Here is a 19,519-nt window from a genome sequence, read left to right as displayed (position 1 = left end):
AGAGTCAATACTGTTCTAATAAGAGCAAACCAGTCTCCTAAAAACTGGATTTCTATACCACTGAGCTGGTTTGTGTTTTCTTCAAATGTGTTTGTGTCTTTAACAATCTTTAGGTCATTACAAACAAGCAATTGCTGCTCAATTTGTCCAGTTTGAGCTGTAGCAGACACAGGATGTTGATGATAAACAGTACATTATATCCCCCAGAATTGAGTTCATGGCTGCAACAATTACTTAATTAGTTATTAACAATCAATTAATAGTTTGAGCAAAATAAATAAGAACATTTGAGTAGTTTGTTGTCTTTTGAGAAAACTATCAGCAAAATGCTGGAAAGTTACTGCAAAAAGCATTTAAAAGTTAATAAAAATGTTACAGTTTAATAAAAGAAATGAGCAAATTAAATTAAGACCTCTGTTAAAATTAAATAAGTTAAAGTAAAATATGTTAGTTGGGTGAAATAACAGAAATGTCACAGTACCGTACAGTGATAATAGTCATCTGTAGTTAATTAGGTCATAGCTCAAATGAACTGTAACTAATAATAAAGTTATTTAAGTTAGTTGTTTAAGTTAGTTAAGTTTAAATGAAAAAAGAAAAACACTTTATTATATGTTTCTTACTTTTCCATACAAAGTTTATACTTATAAACTAAAATAAAAGCATGCTTTTTATAAACACGATTACTTGATTTATGTGTTAGCCCATCATTAGAAAAATTGTTGGCAACTAATTTGGTAATGAAAGAAAATTTATAACCAATATATTGAATATTCTGAAGTGATGTTGCTGTGTTTTCTGTCTTAAATCATCAGTTTATACTGTAAAAAAGGGTTTAAAAATTTTTATGGAATCAAACCAAAACCAACAAAACCAAACCACTTTGCAACTTCACCTTCACTTTGTGAGAATTTCTGATGAGGCTTTTTTTTATTTTTACTGATTTTGATGTTTTATAAATTAAATTGTTTTGAAAATAAGTGGCAAATTAATGAATAAAAGACAAATGTTGTAGCTCTTGGTCTGAATATTTTTTAAAGGACACCCACCTTGTCAGTTCAGAGATTCCTCCTGTCGTTTCAGAGTCTGCTGAAAACTGGTGTCTGACACAAAAACACAACGTATAAAATGTTTGTGAGTGTGTGTGGAACAAATGCAGACTTGGGATGGAGAGGGGTTTGCATGTTGGAAAACCAATCCAGACCTTGTGATACTTTTGATCCGGTTCATTTATGTAGGCAAATATGTTTTGTCACTGTCTCTTTTTTCCATGTAGATCCAAAACAGGATGGAGCTTTGCCATTATAGAAATAAAATCTGAACAATTAACTTCAAAACTTTATTTGCATTATTTTATTTGTACTTAAATGTCAGCGTTGGCTCAGATACAAAAAAAAAAAAAAAAGATGAAATGTGGAGAAATTCATTAGACTGACTAGAAAATATCTTATTACGAACGTGTTTTCAAAACCATCATAGGAGCTGACATTCGTGCCAGTTTCCAGGTCCATAATATACCAATGCAAATGTAACTTATTTTATCTTCTATAAACATGAACCTTTTGCAGAATTCAAATGACCTGTATGTAAGCAAAGACTGGTGTGTATTCAAATTAAAAAAAGTGATTTAGCCCAGAGCGGCCGTTCTTGTTGTTTTATTCAAATATAAAGTCTGCGGATTATAAATTAGCTGGAACGTGGCTCTTTTATTTATTTGTTTATTTTTGTTTCTGATGTGTGGTGGCATTTCTCTTCATTGTAAATTGTGAATTGATGAAGCTGAGTTAGAGATTTGTTCTTTTTTACTTGGGGGAATAAGGCTGATTTATTTTGTAGTACTTAAAATCACCACTAGATACCAGCAGTCATCTCTACATTTATATCAGTAAATCACATCTTCATCTAATCCACCTCAACATTAGTATGGTTTAGTATTTGTAAAATATCCTTAAGAAAAAAAAAAACTTTTGTGCACAAAGCACAGCGTTTAGTCTAATAGTCAAATAGAGTGGTATTCAGTTGTATAATTATCTGTGGCTCAGGAGAAAACTTTCACATTCACAATACAATCACATTGTATTAAATGGCTTGAGCCATGTTGGGATCTAAAAATGATAATCTCTTCCACTGCTGGGCCACTTTTTATCACTCTGCTGTGTTTATTATTGAGGTAGTGGGTGGTGGAGACCTGGCAGATCAGTGTATGTAATAAAGTGATCAGTTTTTAGATGCACATCTAAGTTATTTGCATCACATCCTGACTGTCACAGAGTATTGCTGAAATTTACATCATGGATACTTAGTGGACGGACAGATGTGTAAATATGACTGTGAAATATAACTCAACAGAGCACAAAAAGTCACATTCAAATTTATATCTTCCATTGGTGACAAGGAGCAGCATGCAACTAGAGCAATTAGTCATTAATTGATCAATTGTTGCTGAATTCTAACATATTTTTGTCTTGTTTTGTTTGCATGTTTTCTTTTTTACATCAGGTCATTTCATTTAGATTTTCTTTTAAACTTCTCTCTCAAGGTCGGCATGTCTTTTCTCCAGCATGAGAAAAACAGCGTGTCTCTGGAACACGCACATACTTATCCACAGGGGGAGTTTCCTGTTATACAGAGCAGGAGCAGAGGGGGAGGAGGAAGGAGGGAGAACAGCAGGAGGAGGGGAAAAGTGGGAGGAGAAAAGAAAAAGGAATGTCGGAGCTCAGGCATTGTGTTTGGTTATGACACAACCAGAGAGAGAGAGAGAGAGGAGGGAGAGGTCTGTTGGGAAGTAGAATAGCTCTCAGAAGGAGGTGTGACTCCTTTACTCAGCCATCGAAGGAGGATCAGCGCCGTGTGTGGACCTGAGCTGCCTGATAGACTGACTGGAAGGTCTTCTGAGATGATTAGAAGACTGATCAGAAAGAGGCTGGACGACTGATTTACTGATTGGACACTGGCTCAGGGAGAAGAGGTGGATTCATTACTGACTGATCTGAAGCCAAGTATTCATGCCTGACTGGAAGACTGATGAAGTAACTGGAAGTCTAATCAACTAATTTCACGTCTGATTAACTTCATCTGTCACCTCATTGAAAAGTTTGACACTTAATTGGTTGAGTCTGAGTGACTGTTGGGAATCCTGATCAGCTGATAATAGATTAAGTGACTGATCAGACGCGCTCTTGGAGTCTTTTATTTTTTGGCTGGTCTCAGGATGAGTGCAGCTGGAGAAGTGGTGTGTGAGGGTTGGCTGAGGAAATCACCACCGGAGAAAAAGCTACGCCGCTATGTGAGTACCATACTGTATTGCACTACAACTACTACTATTGTAGTTTTTAGCAAAAACAAACTGAAGAAAAGATTTTAAAACACAAAAATTCAATTTTCTAGTGTTTTCTATGTGCTATTTTAAAAGCTTCATGTCATGTGAGAGAAACTTCAGCACAGGATTACCTGTCTGTTCATGAGCCTTCTGCTGTGTCGTTTTTAATTAAGCTTGAATATTAGTTCCTGCTTTCATCACTGTTTACACACTGAGTCATTTGATAAAGCTGCACAATCATAATCATAAACTAATAAAACATTCAGCAGCAACGCATCGGTCCACCGCTATGACTGGATAGAAAGCAATTACAACAAGTGAATTATCAAGTTCATGTATATTTTTTGAACAACTGAATAAAGTGAAGTTTAGCCTTTGTAGCATGTGTGTTTCCCAGAGAGCTGACAGCTTGTAGGCTGCAGAGAAAAGTGTGATAATAGGATTATTTAATAATTACATTGTTCGCTGGCAACATTCCTCACAGCTGAAATTTTCTACCAATCCTTTCTGAGTCATTACAAACTACAACAATGGTAAACATATGTTATTTTATATGTTTACCATTTGTAAACTGCCCTGTCTCTCTGCATGAACTGGAAACCAGAAACTTGGAAAACGTGATGATTGCATGAATTTAGTTTTGTTCTCAATGTTGTGTCAGCACCGAATATGACAGTTTACATGGGTAATCGTTGGGTAAGTGCATGAATTGTATAAAAACGTGTTGTAGAGCTCAAAACAGTACATTTTGACTGAAGTCAAATCAGCATAAGTCTGTTTTTCCAGTTCACTTTCCAGTAAAGAAGCAGCTTTGGCAGTTACATACACACACACACACACACATAAACACGTGCTGCATATCTGACATGCCTTCCCAGTGACTTGAGCTAATCTCATCTCCCCTCCGCTGCTTCCCTGAACCTTTCTTTAATTCTTGATTCATTCTTTACGGAGCAAATGGGGCTCAGTTGTCATTCTTGTTGTGTGCTGTGACTTGAATTTGGTTTCTTCTTCTGGTGCTAAATGCTTTCTTTTCTCTGAGGAACTGTGTCTGTGTGTGTGTGTGTGTGTGTGTGTGTGTGTGTGTGTGTGTGTGTGTGAAACACAAGAAAGAACAAATAGTGCAGAAGAAACTTTGTTGTTTAGAGACACACACACACAAAAAGGGAAGTTGCCTTTACTATCACAGTCTGGAGGAGCAGCTGGAGCTTTTCAAGGCCACATACAAAATTTTCAGTCCTGAACCGGCAACTTTTTATTTCAAGATATAATAGAAAAGTGTACTGTCCTTCATTAGCTTTAAATGTTTGAATTATAAAAACTTCATCAACCACAATCCATATTCGACAACATCAAACTAAACGTTATGTTAGGAGGGAAACGTTTGTGCACATTTCCACTTTCTTGGTTTCGCTCCAGTCAAGTCCTCAGCAGGTGGGAGCGAAGGAGGAGAAGAAGAAAGAAAAAGAGGTGGAGACAAAAGTAGAAAAAGACGAGAGAGACGGAGCTAAGAAGAGAGGCTGCAGCTCTCTGTTCAGGCTTTGTATATATTCAGTCATGGTGGTATACAGCCCACAACCCAGTGTGTGCACACACACACACACACACACACACACACACACACACACACACACACACACACACACACACAGACCAGCTGTATATCTGCTGTCAACACACACTCTCACATGGATCAGTCAGGCAACGTGTGAGTTCATGTGTTCATGCTAAGTTTTGGGTTGAAGTTCGTCATCATTCGCTCCCCGTTCTGTCGAAAAACTGAGTTATGTAATAAACTAATCGCTCTCAGCTGGGCCTGGTTGGAGGAGGAGGGGGGCCTCCCTGAAGATTTTGAAGATTTGGAAACACACACACACACACACACACACACACACACGGGTAGGAAATGGAACAGAATCGAGAAGAAGGATGAGTTGAATCCTCTCGTCTACAACAAAAATTCATACACAGACAGAGACAGACGAGGTCAAACACAGCTGAATCTGTGAAAGGTTAGAGAGACGGTACTGTGTTAACATGAAACAGAGCAAAAGAGAGTGTTTTCATAGACTTAAAATCCACAAACACAAATCAAAAGCCACACAGATCATCCAATTACATGTATTTAAAATAATACCTCAACTTCAGCTCTTACATTAAAGTCTTTCTCATGACCGTTAATAAAGACCCCCCAACTTTTCACTGGAGCTGGTTCTGGTTCTATCATAACACATTGTGGAGTGAGGAGGTCATTTCCCTCAGACAGATTAGAAGCTGGCAGACAAGCGCACTTCCAGTTCTTCAGGATATAGTGAAGCAAACCGTAAAAAGATCCAGTCGAACCTGTATATTTAAGTCGTAAAAAAAGAGAAAACCAGTATCAACAATGTCCTGGCAGAATCTAAACAGAGTCCGTTTAAAAAGGGTTCATCCATCACTGAGACGTAACACAGATGTAATGTTAAGCTTTCCTTTCTTTATCATGTTGGGTGGTCGTGATCGAGTTTCAATGCACTGGGTGTAAAAGTCCAAGTCCAAAGATTATTAAGGTATAATAACAATCATTAAAACAAAAGGGATTGGATTTTATTTTGACCATAGTTCATATCTGTTAAAATGGCATTGGACTCACTCATTTGGGAGAGCGTTTGTCTACAACGTATCGTATGTGTCTGTGTGTGTTCCCATTCAGTTCCCAGATCTCAGCGTTTAACTTGAGGATGACAATATAATGTTTACTAGTAGCAATTATAGAGAAAAGAGAGACAAAGGAGTCACAAGTCACATTAAAATCCATCTTTAATGCAATATGTGCCATTTTAAATGAAGCTTTTTCAGTTCCACTCTGAGTAGTTTCAAGAAAACAACGATACAGCAAAGTCTAGATGATATTAAAGGAGGATGTAAAAGGTGAACGCTCCATTCCAGTTTTCTCACCGTGTTTACAGCGATTTCTGTCAAACTGAAAGTGTCTCTCTGCACTTCTGAGAAATTAAACGTGAAGGAGAAAAAGGAGGAATAATAGATCAGTAAATGAGGAACTTCATGTCTGGTGGTAATTTTAGTTTAGAGGCAGGATGGAGGAAATGTTATTTTAGATCCATTGTGCCCTCTTCCTGCTCGGGAGGGGTCAAAGGTCAAAAGAGGAAACAAAATGAAAGGAGAGGAGAAGGTATTCTCTGCCACAGGAAAAGAGGTTATCATTATTACTTTTAAATCGCCGATATTAAAGCAGCTCATTGTTGATTCTAGGAATGAAATGCTGAGTGTGAAGTGAGATTTTACTTGATACAACACACGCAGCAAACACAATAACTGAAAGTAAAAGCTAAAGCAGCGCGCTTTAGGATGCAGTTCCTCTTCTTTAGAAGCTGATAAACATGCACATGTAGCCTGGTCTGCACTTCATGAAGTTGTACATGTATTAAAATGTATTTACATGGACATTAATCCTATGGTTGTATTTATCTTTTGCAAAAGAGAACATACAGTATCTGTTTTGATCCATGATACATATGTTTACTGTTACAGGATGAGTTTAATTAGTCGTTAACTAATTAACTTACACACAGAATTAGAATTAGTGGCAGTTTTGCAAACAGTTGGTGCAACTTTGTCTTGTTCCTTTCATTAGAAGCCATATTAGAAGAATAATATTTTCAAGCTAGGTGCTGCCATTCAATGCTTTTATTTGGCCAGCAGCCTGAAGACGACTGATCATCAAACAGAACGAAGGGGACAGAGAGAAAACACACACACACACATCTACTGCCATCTCTTAGAGGTATTTCCTGTTCAGCTACTTCCTCTTCCTGTCCGTGTTTGGAGAGAAAGAAGGGGAAATGTGCTGTACGGTGTTTAATTGCTGCGCAATTTGATCACACGCTCACACACACATGGACTCACATTGGTTTTGTTGAGAAACGCTAATAAACAGGAGGAGATGGATTTGGTTTTTTTGGATTACTGGTGGCACACACACACACACACACACTGCTCTGTATTTAGCCTCATGAACAGTTGAACAAAGCTCCGTCCTGTGTTTTAGATCACTCTCGTTCACCAGTTCTGTCTCCTTATAGATAATTATGGAGCAAAACTAAACCATCACTGTGTGGACAGTGTGTGTGTGCACATGCTGTTATTTATTTAAAATCCCGCTTCATGCTCTGCTTCACACCTTTGAAATAATCATGTGGTGTTTCTGCCACACACACACACACACACACTGCCTACACACACCATACAGTGGAGTCCTCACACTCACACACAGTCACAGTCACATAGGTGGTGAGTCATGTGTGAAGTATGAGGTGTCATCCTGTGGCGGCTCGCTCATGGGAGGTGGACCCTACCCACAATGCTCGGTGCACGGTGGCAGCATCCTGAGGGACGTGTCAAACATTTAGCAATTCGCAGTACGTGTCTTCGAAATGTTTAGTTAGCATTCATGTGCGCTGGACTGTAAAACGTCTGACATGGGAGAGAGACACCAGCACCAGTGACCGAGTCCGAGAGAAAGAACCAAACTCAACGTGAACTCGACAATCAACACGTTCAATGTGACGTGTTCCTTGTTGTTGACTTCTAACAAAGTCACCTTTGTTGTGATGATGCCACTAGATCAAAGCTAATAGATGGTCCAAAATAGAAAGGGTTCATCCTCTGGGGAGCCTGAGTGTGTTTCACAGCCATTAGCGATGGTGATTAGTTTGCTTTAATTGTCTTGCTGCTTGCTGCTCTGTGTTTCATGGTCTGTTTTATTGACACTTGTTAATAAGCCTCTAGTGGAGTTGTCTACACCGTATGTACCAAGCTGTGTGTGTGTCTGGTGAAACCAACTCAAAGTATGTTTCTTTTCTGCTGGTTGTTTTCATTTTGGTCACACGGCACATTCTTCTGTGGTGATGAGATTAGTGTTTCAATAAGACGAGTCACCTAATAGGTGTCACGGTATTAGTCGTTGTTATGTTTGAGGGTTAGTGTTTATTTATGTTCTATACATATAACACATTTCACAATTTGACATGAACTCCAACTACACTTGTGTTGTTCTCTTTCTGTCTTTCTGACTGTACGTGGCCATAATAATATCTCATCAGTCGTATGTTTATTTGCTGACATTAGTTGATGTTGACACTTTCTCTCTGTCCAGGCTTGGAAGAGGCGTTGGTTCGTATTGCGAAGTGGTCGGCTGACTGGGGAGCCGGACGTCCTGCAGTACTACAAGAACCAGCATTCGCGCCGTCCAATCAGGACCATCAACCTGAACCTGTGTGAACAGGTAAATAGACAAGAAGTCGAACTTCTTGATGTTATGATCTTTCTGATTACAACACTTTTCATTCAACTATTTATTCTCTGATTCCCCCTTTCTCCCTCAGGTGGATGCCGGCCTGTCGTTCACAAAGAAGGAGCTGGAGAGCAGTTTTGTTTTCGACCTGAGGACGGTGGAGAGGATCTGGTACCTGGTGGCCGAGTCCGAAGAGGACATGAACCGCTGGGTGACGTCCATCTGCCTGCTCTGTGGCTTCAACCCGACTGACGACGGTACGGCCATAGAAGGGACGGATCCAAATATTTTCTCACACTGATTTGCAAAGGATAGATGTGTATATGTGTGTGTGTGGGTTGTGGCTGAGTCAGTGTGAAAACAAGTGGGAGGAGTGAAGAAATAATGTCTGTGTCGACTGTGTGTGTTTCTTCGACTCAGATGGGGATATGGTTTTATATATTAAAATATAAAATGAGCACATTATGTACAGTCATTTGCACTTTGTCTGTTTTTTGCACAGATAGCTGAGACTTTATAAACCTGCAGTGAATCATTCTGTCTTTAGTGTTTTAACCATTTGGAAAACGGATACTGATTCATGATGTGGACATAAAGGATCAGTACTATCCACTGGTTCATATCGAAACCTAATATCAAAAGTTAATCTCATAACTTTTTCGTAGGAGGCGCTTACAGTACTCACAGTGACTTGTTTTTTTCCTGCAGTTGCAGACAGACCTCCGGTGTCAGGCTCATCCTCCATCGCTGTGATGAGCCCAACCAGTGGCACTGCCACCATCACCACGGTAACAGGATCAGTACCACCCCCTTACAACCACACCGCTGGCAACACCGAGGAGGACTACATGTGGTTATCACACTGCCAGAGTCACATCAGGTGAGCACACCTCCTCTCCTGCGTGGTTTTATTTACTGAGTTTACTTTATTTTTAAAAGCTAAGTTAAAGTTTATTAAAAAGTACATGTGTCATATACAGTTGTCACTGTGCTTCAGACCAAGAGAAACTAGCTGAAGCTTAAACAGTCAGAGTAACAGGATCAGACCTGTTGAATCTAAGTAAGGAACTTAGAGGTTTATCTTAGCCCGGATCACACCCACATACTTCTTAGAGTGTTGACATCGCAAACCTTCACGGGACAGTTGACAACAGCACAATAAATCCTTCTTTATTCCTTAGCTGGAAAGATTTGCATCAGTCCACAGAGATCTGATGGTGGTTTGCTGAGGTATGGAAAGTTGGCCGCAGCTCACAGGGAGATTTTTGACACAAAGAAGCAAAGCACAAAGAAAGTGCATTTGAAACTTCAGCAGAAAAATGATGTGGTCACTCAAACAGAACCAGTTTGTGTCTACTGTTGTTCATATTTAGGAATCGTTAAGCTCCGATTTAACTCTCTTGTCATCATTTCTCCTTGTCTCCAGACCTCCTTTAGGATCCTCCACCTCTCTTGAAACCGACTACAATGACAACCTCTACCCTCCTCCTTCTGCCACCTCCTCCTCCTCTTCCTCTTCTTCATCCCCTTCCCTCCCTCCCAACAGCCTCCCGCCTACGTCGTCCTCCTCCAGCTTTAGATCAGCCCCTTGGACAGTTGCGGCCATGACAGGACCCCTCAGCCAGTCTCTGGATGCTAGTATGACCTCTGACCTTCACAAACGAGCAGGAAGACGCTGTCACCCTTCTCCACATCCAAGAAAACACTCTTTAGATTTCCACCTGCGTCCTGTGGTGATTCCTCTCAGTGATGACACACACTCCAACGTTCATCCACTTACGCAGTCACACACCACCAGTGGTTACCAAATCCCTCGTCCGGCATCCACGCCTCTGTCACAGCCCCCTCGCCGCCCATCCTCAACCCCCAGTGTAGACTCTCTAACCCAGGCCGAGCTCCACGCGTCCACCGCAACTCCTCCTCCACGCCCGCCAAAGCCCCTCGCCATCGTAGTCCACGGAGAGACCGCAGAACCAGCAACACTTCCCCGATCCACCTCAGAGTCAGGAGCTGTAGAGGGTGGAGTAGGAGGCCTGCTGAGGAGTAACACCTTCACTATCTCTGGACGAACACAGACAGGTAGGCAGAGAAAATGTGTCTTAACTTAACTTATATATGGAAACACACTGATTGACTTTCTTATTAACAGACAATATTTAACACTTTCTCAACCACAAATAACCGAACTCATCAGGTGATTACCAGGTCAACGAAAGGTCCATAAATACACTTGAGTTGTCTTATCTACTGGCACTTTGTTCCCATCAGGTTACAGCTGAATAAATAGCCCTATAGTTAAAATTGTAATGTACCAAACAGTAATATTCTAGCACTTGTCATCCATTTAGAAAATTCACGTCTAAATAATGAATGAGTGGACTACGCTCCATAAAAATAGACCAGTGTGAACTTACTGATTCTTTTCTACATCTCAGGCTTGTTCAATGCTGCTACTGCGTTTGATCAAATAACAAATGTCCTTATTATATTACATAGCTGAACATGATTTAAAGGCGATGAAGACCTCTTTTCCATAGTGAACAGTCGCATTGCATGTTGCTGATCAGCTGTATTTCAGTCTATCTATCCAACTGAATATATATAAAGTGGTTTTCTACTGATTGCTTATGTTGGGCTTCTGATGAATGTGTAAACATGGGAATTTAATTCCCATGTTGTATGAATAAAGACGAAGAAAAGAGCAAGTTTGTTTGCTCCCCCTTCAAGTCCTTTAATTGTTCTTCCCCCCTTACTATTCATTGTTGCAAATGAGAATGAATAGTGTATAAAAGAAAAGTAGTAGTAGCTGATCTCATATGCCAGCTTGATCAATTTAGTGTAAATCAGCATTAGTGCAAATAAACATTAATAGTTTCAAGCGTGCTACTTAAGTGGAAAATCAGAGAGCTCTGTATTTATAAAGACGCTTTAGTGTATAGAGCTGGCAGTGTTGATTGATGAAATCCTCACAGCTTAAACGATTTGTGCCGGTTTGCACCATAATTCGATTTACTTGCATAAATAAAACGCGAACTTTGCCCCTCAGCAGCACAGAGAGCCAAATCTCTGTTTCCAGCCTGGCTGGCAAAGATGTACATGTTATGAAACCAGACAATTCTCCAGTGTTCTTTTTTCACAGAGACACAGCAGCTTAAGAGCACTTTTAAGACAACAGCCTTTATATTTCCACATGCCCAGGCTTGATGCTTTGTGCATGATTCCTTTCTTTCTCAGTAAATACCTCTCATATCAAGTCAGATCTGGTCGAGCTCCATTTCCACTCTGCATAAAATTTGTGAGTGCGATCAGCATCGCAGTTTGTTATCTGTTAACGCGAGTGCAGAAGCTGCACAAATGTTCTGTGAATAGGTTACATATGATTTTTGCACTGTGGTTAGTGTTGGGTTAACACATATGCAGTTTCCCATGTTCCCAGTTCCACATTTATGCAGCACTTTAATGTTTGACTCTTTGGTAAATGCTCTTACACTATACAGTTTCTTGCAAGCAACTTTGCTCCCTGGAAAAAACTGGAAGCAGTTGGAAATAGATTAAACAAAGGAGGCACCACTGGTTAATTAGTGATATGTGAGGCGGATTTCGGAACTGCGGAAGGAGCTTTTCTCATGTTTCCGGCCTCAATGATTAAGTAAGCTAACCGCCATCAGCTGTGTTCATACCACTATTATAACTATTATCCTTTAGGTATTTAGGTAAGTATTATCTTGGAGCACTGACTTTTTTGGTGGTTAACTGTATTATTTTGTTTCAGGTGGTGAGTCCTTTCACATCCCTCGTTCTCTGTCAGACAGAGCGAGCATATTTGAGTTCAGCGAGAGTTTCAACAGTTACTTTGTAAGTCAACGCATTTAAAACCTGAACAATAAGTTTTCATTATCATTTTCTTTTAAATCTCTTTTATCGTTTCAAATAATGAAACTGTCAGAACGTAAAATGCATCTCTTGGTTTCTTGGTCTTTCCCCGTCTCAGTTTAATAAAGGAATGGTACCTCTGGGCAGCGTTTGCTCTGAAGACGATGATGTGGACGAAAACTATGTTCCCATGAGCGCTGCCACAACCGAGCCTCCTGTTGCACCAAGGTTAGTCAGACAAGAGACCTCATACTATATATGATAAGATTATTTTCTTTTATTTAATTTGTAATTTTTTCCAACCAAATTAATAAAAAATCTTAAAGTGGACATCAAATTGTTGCAGAGATATTACTGTAGGTTGTTGCAAGGCTCTCAAACTCCACAAGAGGGCGAAAACCAACATTTTTGACCCTGGTAATGGACTGGTCGACATGAATCCTAATTTCAAGCAGCTCTTCTGTAACATTTTTAGCCTTATAAATATCCCAGTGAAACCCATGAGAAGCCATTATGTTCTGTAGGATAGAGAAACCCAACAAGGTACAGCCTGAACTCCATCAAGGGGTCCTTCAAAAAGCCTGAAAAGCTATTGTGCATGCATGCAAGTACACATTAATAGAAAGTGGAACCCACTTCCACAAGCCAAACCCTTTGGAGATCCCTGAACCTTCTCTGACTTTTTATGAAAAGCTTAAACTCTTCATCTAAAACTGTTTGTCTCATCCAGAGTACCTCCACCATCTGACCCGTCCGTCCAGCTCCAAGATGGCAACTATGTCCCCATGACCCCCCTCACCACATCCAATCCCACTCACCCCACCACCACCAGCACCACCACTGACTTGGCTTCCCTGGGGAGGCAAGTGCCACCGCCTGCCCACATGGGTTTCCGTAATCCCACGACTCCTGCCATTCCCCTTACCCCTCCGCTTTGGAGAAACACAGTGAACCCCACCGGTGGAGTGGAGGTTGACGTCGTACCTCCTCCAATCCACCGCAACCTGAAACCGCAGCGCAGAGGTAAGTAGAGATTATAAGTAAGTCATGGCTAATCCAGTGTCTTCAAGAAAAGAAGCATATTTTTATGATCTTTTTGATTAATTTTATATCTTTATTACTCTAGGGGTTTCAGTGACTCAGCCTGCAGAGAGAAAAGACGGACAGAGTACTGGAGAGACGCCGCACAAATCAAGAGGTACAAGCCAACGTTACGGCTTTTTTCCATTTTTTATTTAGTTTATTTTTATGATGGATTGGGTTGAATCTATATAGTTTTACTCAGTCCATAAGTAAAACACTGTGGACTTTGTGGGCTAGTAGATAAAAGTTCATCATCATGAAGATAATATTTCAACACTGAACCTTATTAACATAGAGGTTGTAATACACTTGTTTCAGAGTGATAAAGCCTCTCACTTCCCCTAGGTTCAATATTTAAACCATTAAGTTAAAGTTGTGCACGGGCCTCAACAACATTCCTCATTTTGAGGAACTGAGACACAACAACACAAACCAAACATGAAGTGAGCACCACCATCACTGCCTCCAGGTTCGCTTATTAGCTTTTAACTGTTTTCAGGCCCATGACACAGTTTTAATGAACAGATGGTGCAGCTGGGGTCGAACTGAGCAAACCTCATTCCCTGTGAGAAAGACTGTGAGATGGGGTTCAAACCAGCAGAAGTAAATAGACCTCGAGTCACATATTGTTGGATAGGAGGTGACGTTCCTCCAACATGATGTAACTCACTGTGTTTGCCAACGCTCTGTGTAGATGAAGTCAGCGTTTATGTTGTGAGCTTGACTGAAAGGCTGTAGAGGTTGGAGTGATGAGTGCAGGTGGAGCAAAGACAACTTTCAAAAAAGATTATGTCTACTCTTATTACTATATTAATTAAAACTGGTCCTTAGTGTTAACCTGGTGTTTGTCTCACAGTAGCCACAGTTTATTTACTGTAACCACAAGACTTAAACACATAGTTTCTATGAGCAGATGTGGTTTAAAGTGTGGATGTTAAAACTAACAGCACTGGATGTAAAATGGAAACAGCATTAAACACAATCGAGAGGTCAAAAATAGACCTTTTTTAGAGTTTTGATCAAAAGTCATGCAGGTAAAAAACTGTTTTAGGTTTCAGCTTTTGTTATCTTGTCGTCTTAGCAAGAACCAGTTTAAATGGATGATGGCAAGACGCCAAAGATATTTTAGTTAGAGTAAATATTCTGATCTTGGTTCAGAAAGCTAAGCACTTGTGAGTTTCTAACACAAATTAATTCCTGTTTTTAGTTTTGTCTTGTCTGTTTTGGTTCCTGAAACTGTTCATTGTTTCTCCCACTAACTTATTTTCTTCTTTTGTTTTTTGCTCCATAAATTTCCCTCTTTTTTTTTCCGTTAGTCATTTTGTTTCCTGTCTTGCCCACCTTCAACCTCTTTCAGTTTTAATTATTCACCTGCTTCCACTTTGCTCAACAAGGCCACAGCTCGTGTGACATGACGGCTTCACACACTTAAACACACGACTCGTTATAAAGAGCTGTAACTTTCACATTAAACATTAATACATACTTAAAAACACAAGTTCACAGTTCAGGAGTTGTTTTTTGCAACACTCAAAACACTGCTGATCAGTGTTTTTTCACTTTCTGTATCCTATTGTACTGATAATAGGATGCGATACTAATGTACAACTGTCAGGTTAGTACATTTAACTTGTCATTCAAGTGTGTCACAACTGGATAATAGCCAGATGTGTATTCATGTGTATGTGGAAAGCTGCAAAACATCAACTCACCAGAAGGAGGTGGAAGTACATCATCTAATAACTACCAAGCACAAACATGTTTGTGATTCTCCTGTCTCCTAGTGAAACCTGCTCCCCTGGACATCTCTGCACTGCAACAAGACTGGCAGGAAGTCCCGCCCCCTGTCCGCTCGCCTGTCACTCGAACCTTCACACGAGAGTAAGTTTGTGTGTTGTAAAGAAGTGCTGACGTTTCACTGCACCGTCAACACGAGGGTGCTTCAATGTTTTAAGTCTAAAACACAGCCACACAGCTCTGAGCAGCTACGAGCTGTGCTGCACTCTGCTGCCCCTGAGTGGTGTAAAATAAAATTACAAAGGTGAAAATGCATTCACAACATGGATTTGGTAATACATTTAGTCTATTTACAGTGTGTGAAAGGTGGGTTGGTGAGTGAGATCATGAAGTTATTAAGCCTTTCTTGTGCAAATCTACTAACATATCAGTGAATATCATCTGTAAAAGTGACCTTAATAAAAATCCTGATGTCATGTCATTTAAGTTTATGTGTTTGTGTGTGTCAGTCCATCCTGCCGTCGCTCAGTCAGGCCAAGCTCGTCTCACAGTTCGTCCCCCTCCTCTGACTCTGATGACCCGGATGAAAACTACGTTGCCATGACAACCTCCGGCCTAAGCTTCAGTGCCGGGGAGCAGGTAAAGGACTCTTAATAATATATTATACGATAATCACCTGCTTTTCTGCTGTGCGTCCAGCTATTAAAACCCATTGTATACCACCAATGACCACATATAAAGTCTGAGTCTTTCCTTCTTTTCTCCCCATTTTCATCTGCTTCTCGTATTGTGTGTGTGTTTCTAAAGTCTCTGAGGCTCATGATGCACCGGGCTTCAGAGGGTGGTGTCAGCAGCCCACAGCTACAGAGGGCCAGGGGAGACAAACAGGTAGAATACCTGGACCTGGACCTCCACACAGGGCGGTCGACACCAACGAGACAGGTAACGCTACTCTGTTTTTCTCCCTGTAAAAAATACGAGAAATATATTGTTTTGCTTGTGAAACTAAGTGACACACATCAATGTTTCTGTGTTTGTGTCTGTGCAACCAGAAACGCTGCACGGCAGAAGGGGGCAACGGTGAGCAAACCGGAGCAGGTGAGGAGCGTACACGTGGCGAGCGCACACGTGTGGACTACGTGGTGGTGGATCCCAAAAGGACGCGGGCCCTGAGGAACACCAGAGAAGCATGGCATGATGGGAGGATGTCCACAGAGAAGGAAAAGTGCTAGAGATGCACACCCTGTTCAGAAATGCTCCTAAATTAATTAATGAATCCTAATTAACAGGCTGTTACAGGAAAATACAGAAATACAGTGAATTATTAGTGAGTATTATTTACCTCAGGAGATTTCCTTCCTTCCTTCAAGGATGTGAAATTAGCAAAGATAATCAGATTAGTATTTTCTTGATGCCACTTCACAGTCAGTTCTTAGGGGTTTACCATTTATATTTCATGTTTCTCTAATGTTACAAAACATCATTTCAGCAATTTGCACAAACACAAACACATTTTAAAAACAGACGAATATAGGCCTACATTTGATGAGTGAATATTTACTGTGTGCGGCTAAATCAAAATAAACTACCGCGTGTCTGTGAGTGTTCAGGTTAATGAAGGAACACCTCATCCGGGGCAACAGTGTGTGACTCATTGTGTTTTTTACTATTATGACAACAATAGAGCTGCTTAGTGCAGATGAATACTGTAAGAAATGTTGTATCACAAACACAAAGCACTTAAATCTCAACTCTTAACAGTGTTAATCTACACAATACAATCTGCCTTTAACAACCCAAAGTTTACATGAGTCATTATTCTTCCTAAATTCTTAGTATTATTACAATCAAAATGATCTCTATGATCCTCAATGATGATGATTAGATCTCTAAAAGGTTTTAAAGGTGATTTATTGACTATTAATGCTTTAGTTACAACTTGTAAACCCTTACAAAATAAAAAACAAAAGGTTATAAAGTGGCATCATGTTTTCTATGAGGAACCAGCTGCTTGGATGAAGCAGTCCTTTTAAAAGTCATGAAAAGACAAAACACAGACAGGTGTGACTGTAATTACAGGTGCGTTGCAGAATTGCGTAATATGCTGTATTGAAAGTGACACAACAGGCAACAGGGAGTTCAGAGTGTCACATTTCACGAGTTCACGTTTCAGCTCCAGTACTTGTTTCAAAGTTTGACTGAGATTCATAGTGCTTTGAAAAACTGTGTTTGGTCATTTCTGCACATTTGCCTCTAAGAAATGTTGCAAAAGTAAAAAAAAAAAAAAAAGCCTAGATCTACTTCTTCAGGTCAGCAGCTGCCACTAGACATGAGTCTGTTAGTTTTTCCAGTAGCAAACCAAGTATCTGTTATTTCAAACATCAAGTTTCCAGCTGAAACAACAAGAAAGATGTTGGACTGTGGGATGTCTGACTTCATGAACAACAAAGAAGAGTTACGTCATCGTGTTTCTGTGTAATCATCCTCCAGCAATCAGTCAAACCTGTGATGTCGCCGCTGAGTGTTTCTGTGATGCCGAATAAACGTGACACTTCACTCACTTTACTGGATTCTAGTGTGACACAAATCAAATGCTTAAACAGAAGCACTTGGCATCACCTCCAAAACGAGACTGTGGTAAATAAAAAATATCTAGTCATAAATAAACTGTTGGCAACTTGATTGTTAAATTGTATTCAGTCATTTAATTGTTTATGAATCAATTCACTCATAACATCAGACACATCTGTCTACAGTCAGTGTGTTGGCATTCACTATACTTTGTTTACAGTGGTTAAACCTTAACACACCATGTTTAATGAGAAGTAACCCCGTATGGCCCGACGTCAACAGATTTTCTTCTGCATCTACCTGCACAACGCTCCCAGTCACAAACTTGGTGAACTGATATAACACAGCCCATTCACTTCGGACTGATACTCAGTCAGGTCAGTTTGTCCAGATCAGCAGTTGATGAGGTGTTAATTCAATGTGTTGTGTATGTAAACGCCTTGTGCAGTGAGTAAATAAAGTTCCAAGCATTTATTTTGGTATGTTCATAAGAAAGGTACAGTGAAGTATTAAGTAAGGACGCTTACTGTCATCTAACAGTGAAAATACCTGCACTGAAAAAGCTACGTTTTTAGCCGGGTCTTGTTGTTTTTCTCAGTTAACAACTGAATTAAAGTTTTATTTTCCACAACGTTCCTAAAAACATGGATCCCGAGACTAATATCAGCCCTAACTTGACCTGAATGGAGTGAGACCTGACACCCCAACCAAGCAAAACTGCCCAAGGCCAACCCTAACGCCCTAACTCTAACCCACTACACCCATGCTAATAGGATTCATCATCTGAGGATCAGTTTAGTCAGATCACAAACAACCTCACGTTGAACCTAAATAAAAACTCATTAGAATCACTCGACTCGTGGCACATGCAGTACATGTCAGACTACTCCACGTGAATTAATTGTGAAGGAGTGGCACGTTTTAGCTCTTGTTGATCTACTTTTTCTTAATTGGTGTTACAGGAAGCAATGTTTATATGATGTTTTGATGTCACTGTTGCGGTGCTAAGCAACTGTATCCAAGGGGTGGAAGAAGATGTCACACCGGTGTTTCATTCATAAATAGAGTGACCCCTCTAACCTAGCACTAGTTCACATGTCTGTCCGTCACTCCTCGAGTGAATTACTTCCAATTTGGGACCAACATCAACTTGGATTCAAGGACTGACTGATTAATTTTTGGTGGTCAAACATAAAAAGTCAAGGTTAGTATGTCTTCCCGTTCGCTGCCTTCATGATACAACACAAACGTCTTGAGGGAACTTCTTAAAAGTGTCCATTTGACTGAAGGATGAAGGTCCCATCCTCGTCAGCGTGATCTCATTCTTGTGTGTTTGCTCTTTCTTTGTCTCTCTACATCCCTAACATTCACCTTAACATGAGAAATGCCTCGAGGCGGTTCTGTTGTGATTTGCTGCTCTATGAAAGAACTGGATTCAGTTTGAATTGGTCCGTGTGACATGACAGGTGAGTTGAGCACAGCTCAGATGCAGTGCTTCTCTAAATGTTTTTCCAAAAGCCCAAATGGATTTGACCTGGAGTCTGTAATTCACACGCGACACACACACCGACACACACACTTATGCATGCTCACACTCACACTGATCTAATGATAGGAATGTCCTCCTCTGATCTTATCTCCTC

General features: G+C 40.2%; 1 protein-coding gene across 1 annotated transcript; it reads left to right on the top strand.

Moving 5' to 3' along the window:
• Positions 1-2,754: 2,754 nt before the first annotated feature.
• LOC113157564 (GRB2-associated-binding protein 1-like) lies at positions 2,755-17,995 on the top strand. The gene is made up of 13 exons (XM_026353134.1): positions 2,755-3,286; positions 8,475-8,603; positions 8,704-8,869; positions 9,321-9,492; positions 10,039-10,691; positions 12,385-12,467; positions 12,604-12,713; positions 13,216-13,508; positions 13,612-13,683; positions 15,353-15,449; positions 15,815-15,944; positions 16,113-16,247; positions 16,358-17,995. Exons 1-13 carry the CDS (start codon positions 3,212-3,214, stop codon positions 16,535-16,537), a joined length of 2,295 nt encoding a protein of 764 aa, XP_026208919.1. The 5' UTR covers positions 2,755-3,211; the 3' UTR covers positions 16,538-17,995.
• The last annotated feature ends 1,524 nt before the right edge of the window (positions 17,996-19,519 follow it).

This window comes from Anabas testudineus, chromosome 18 (assembly GCF_900324465.2).
Source record: "Anabas testudineus chromosome 18, fAnaTes1.2, whole genome shotgun sequence".
NCBI lineage: Eukaryota > Metazoa > Chordata > Actinopteri > Anabantiformes > Anabantidae > Anabas > Anabas testudineus.
This window is presented reverse-complemented; position numbering and strand designations above follow the sequence as displayed.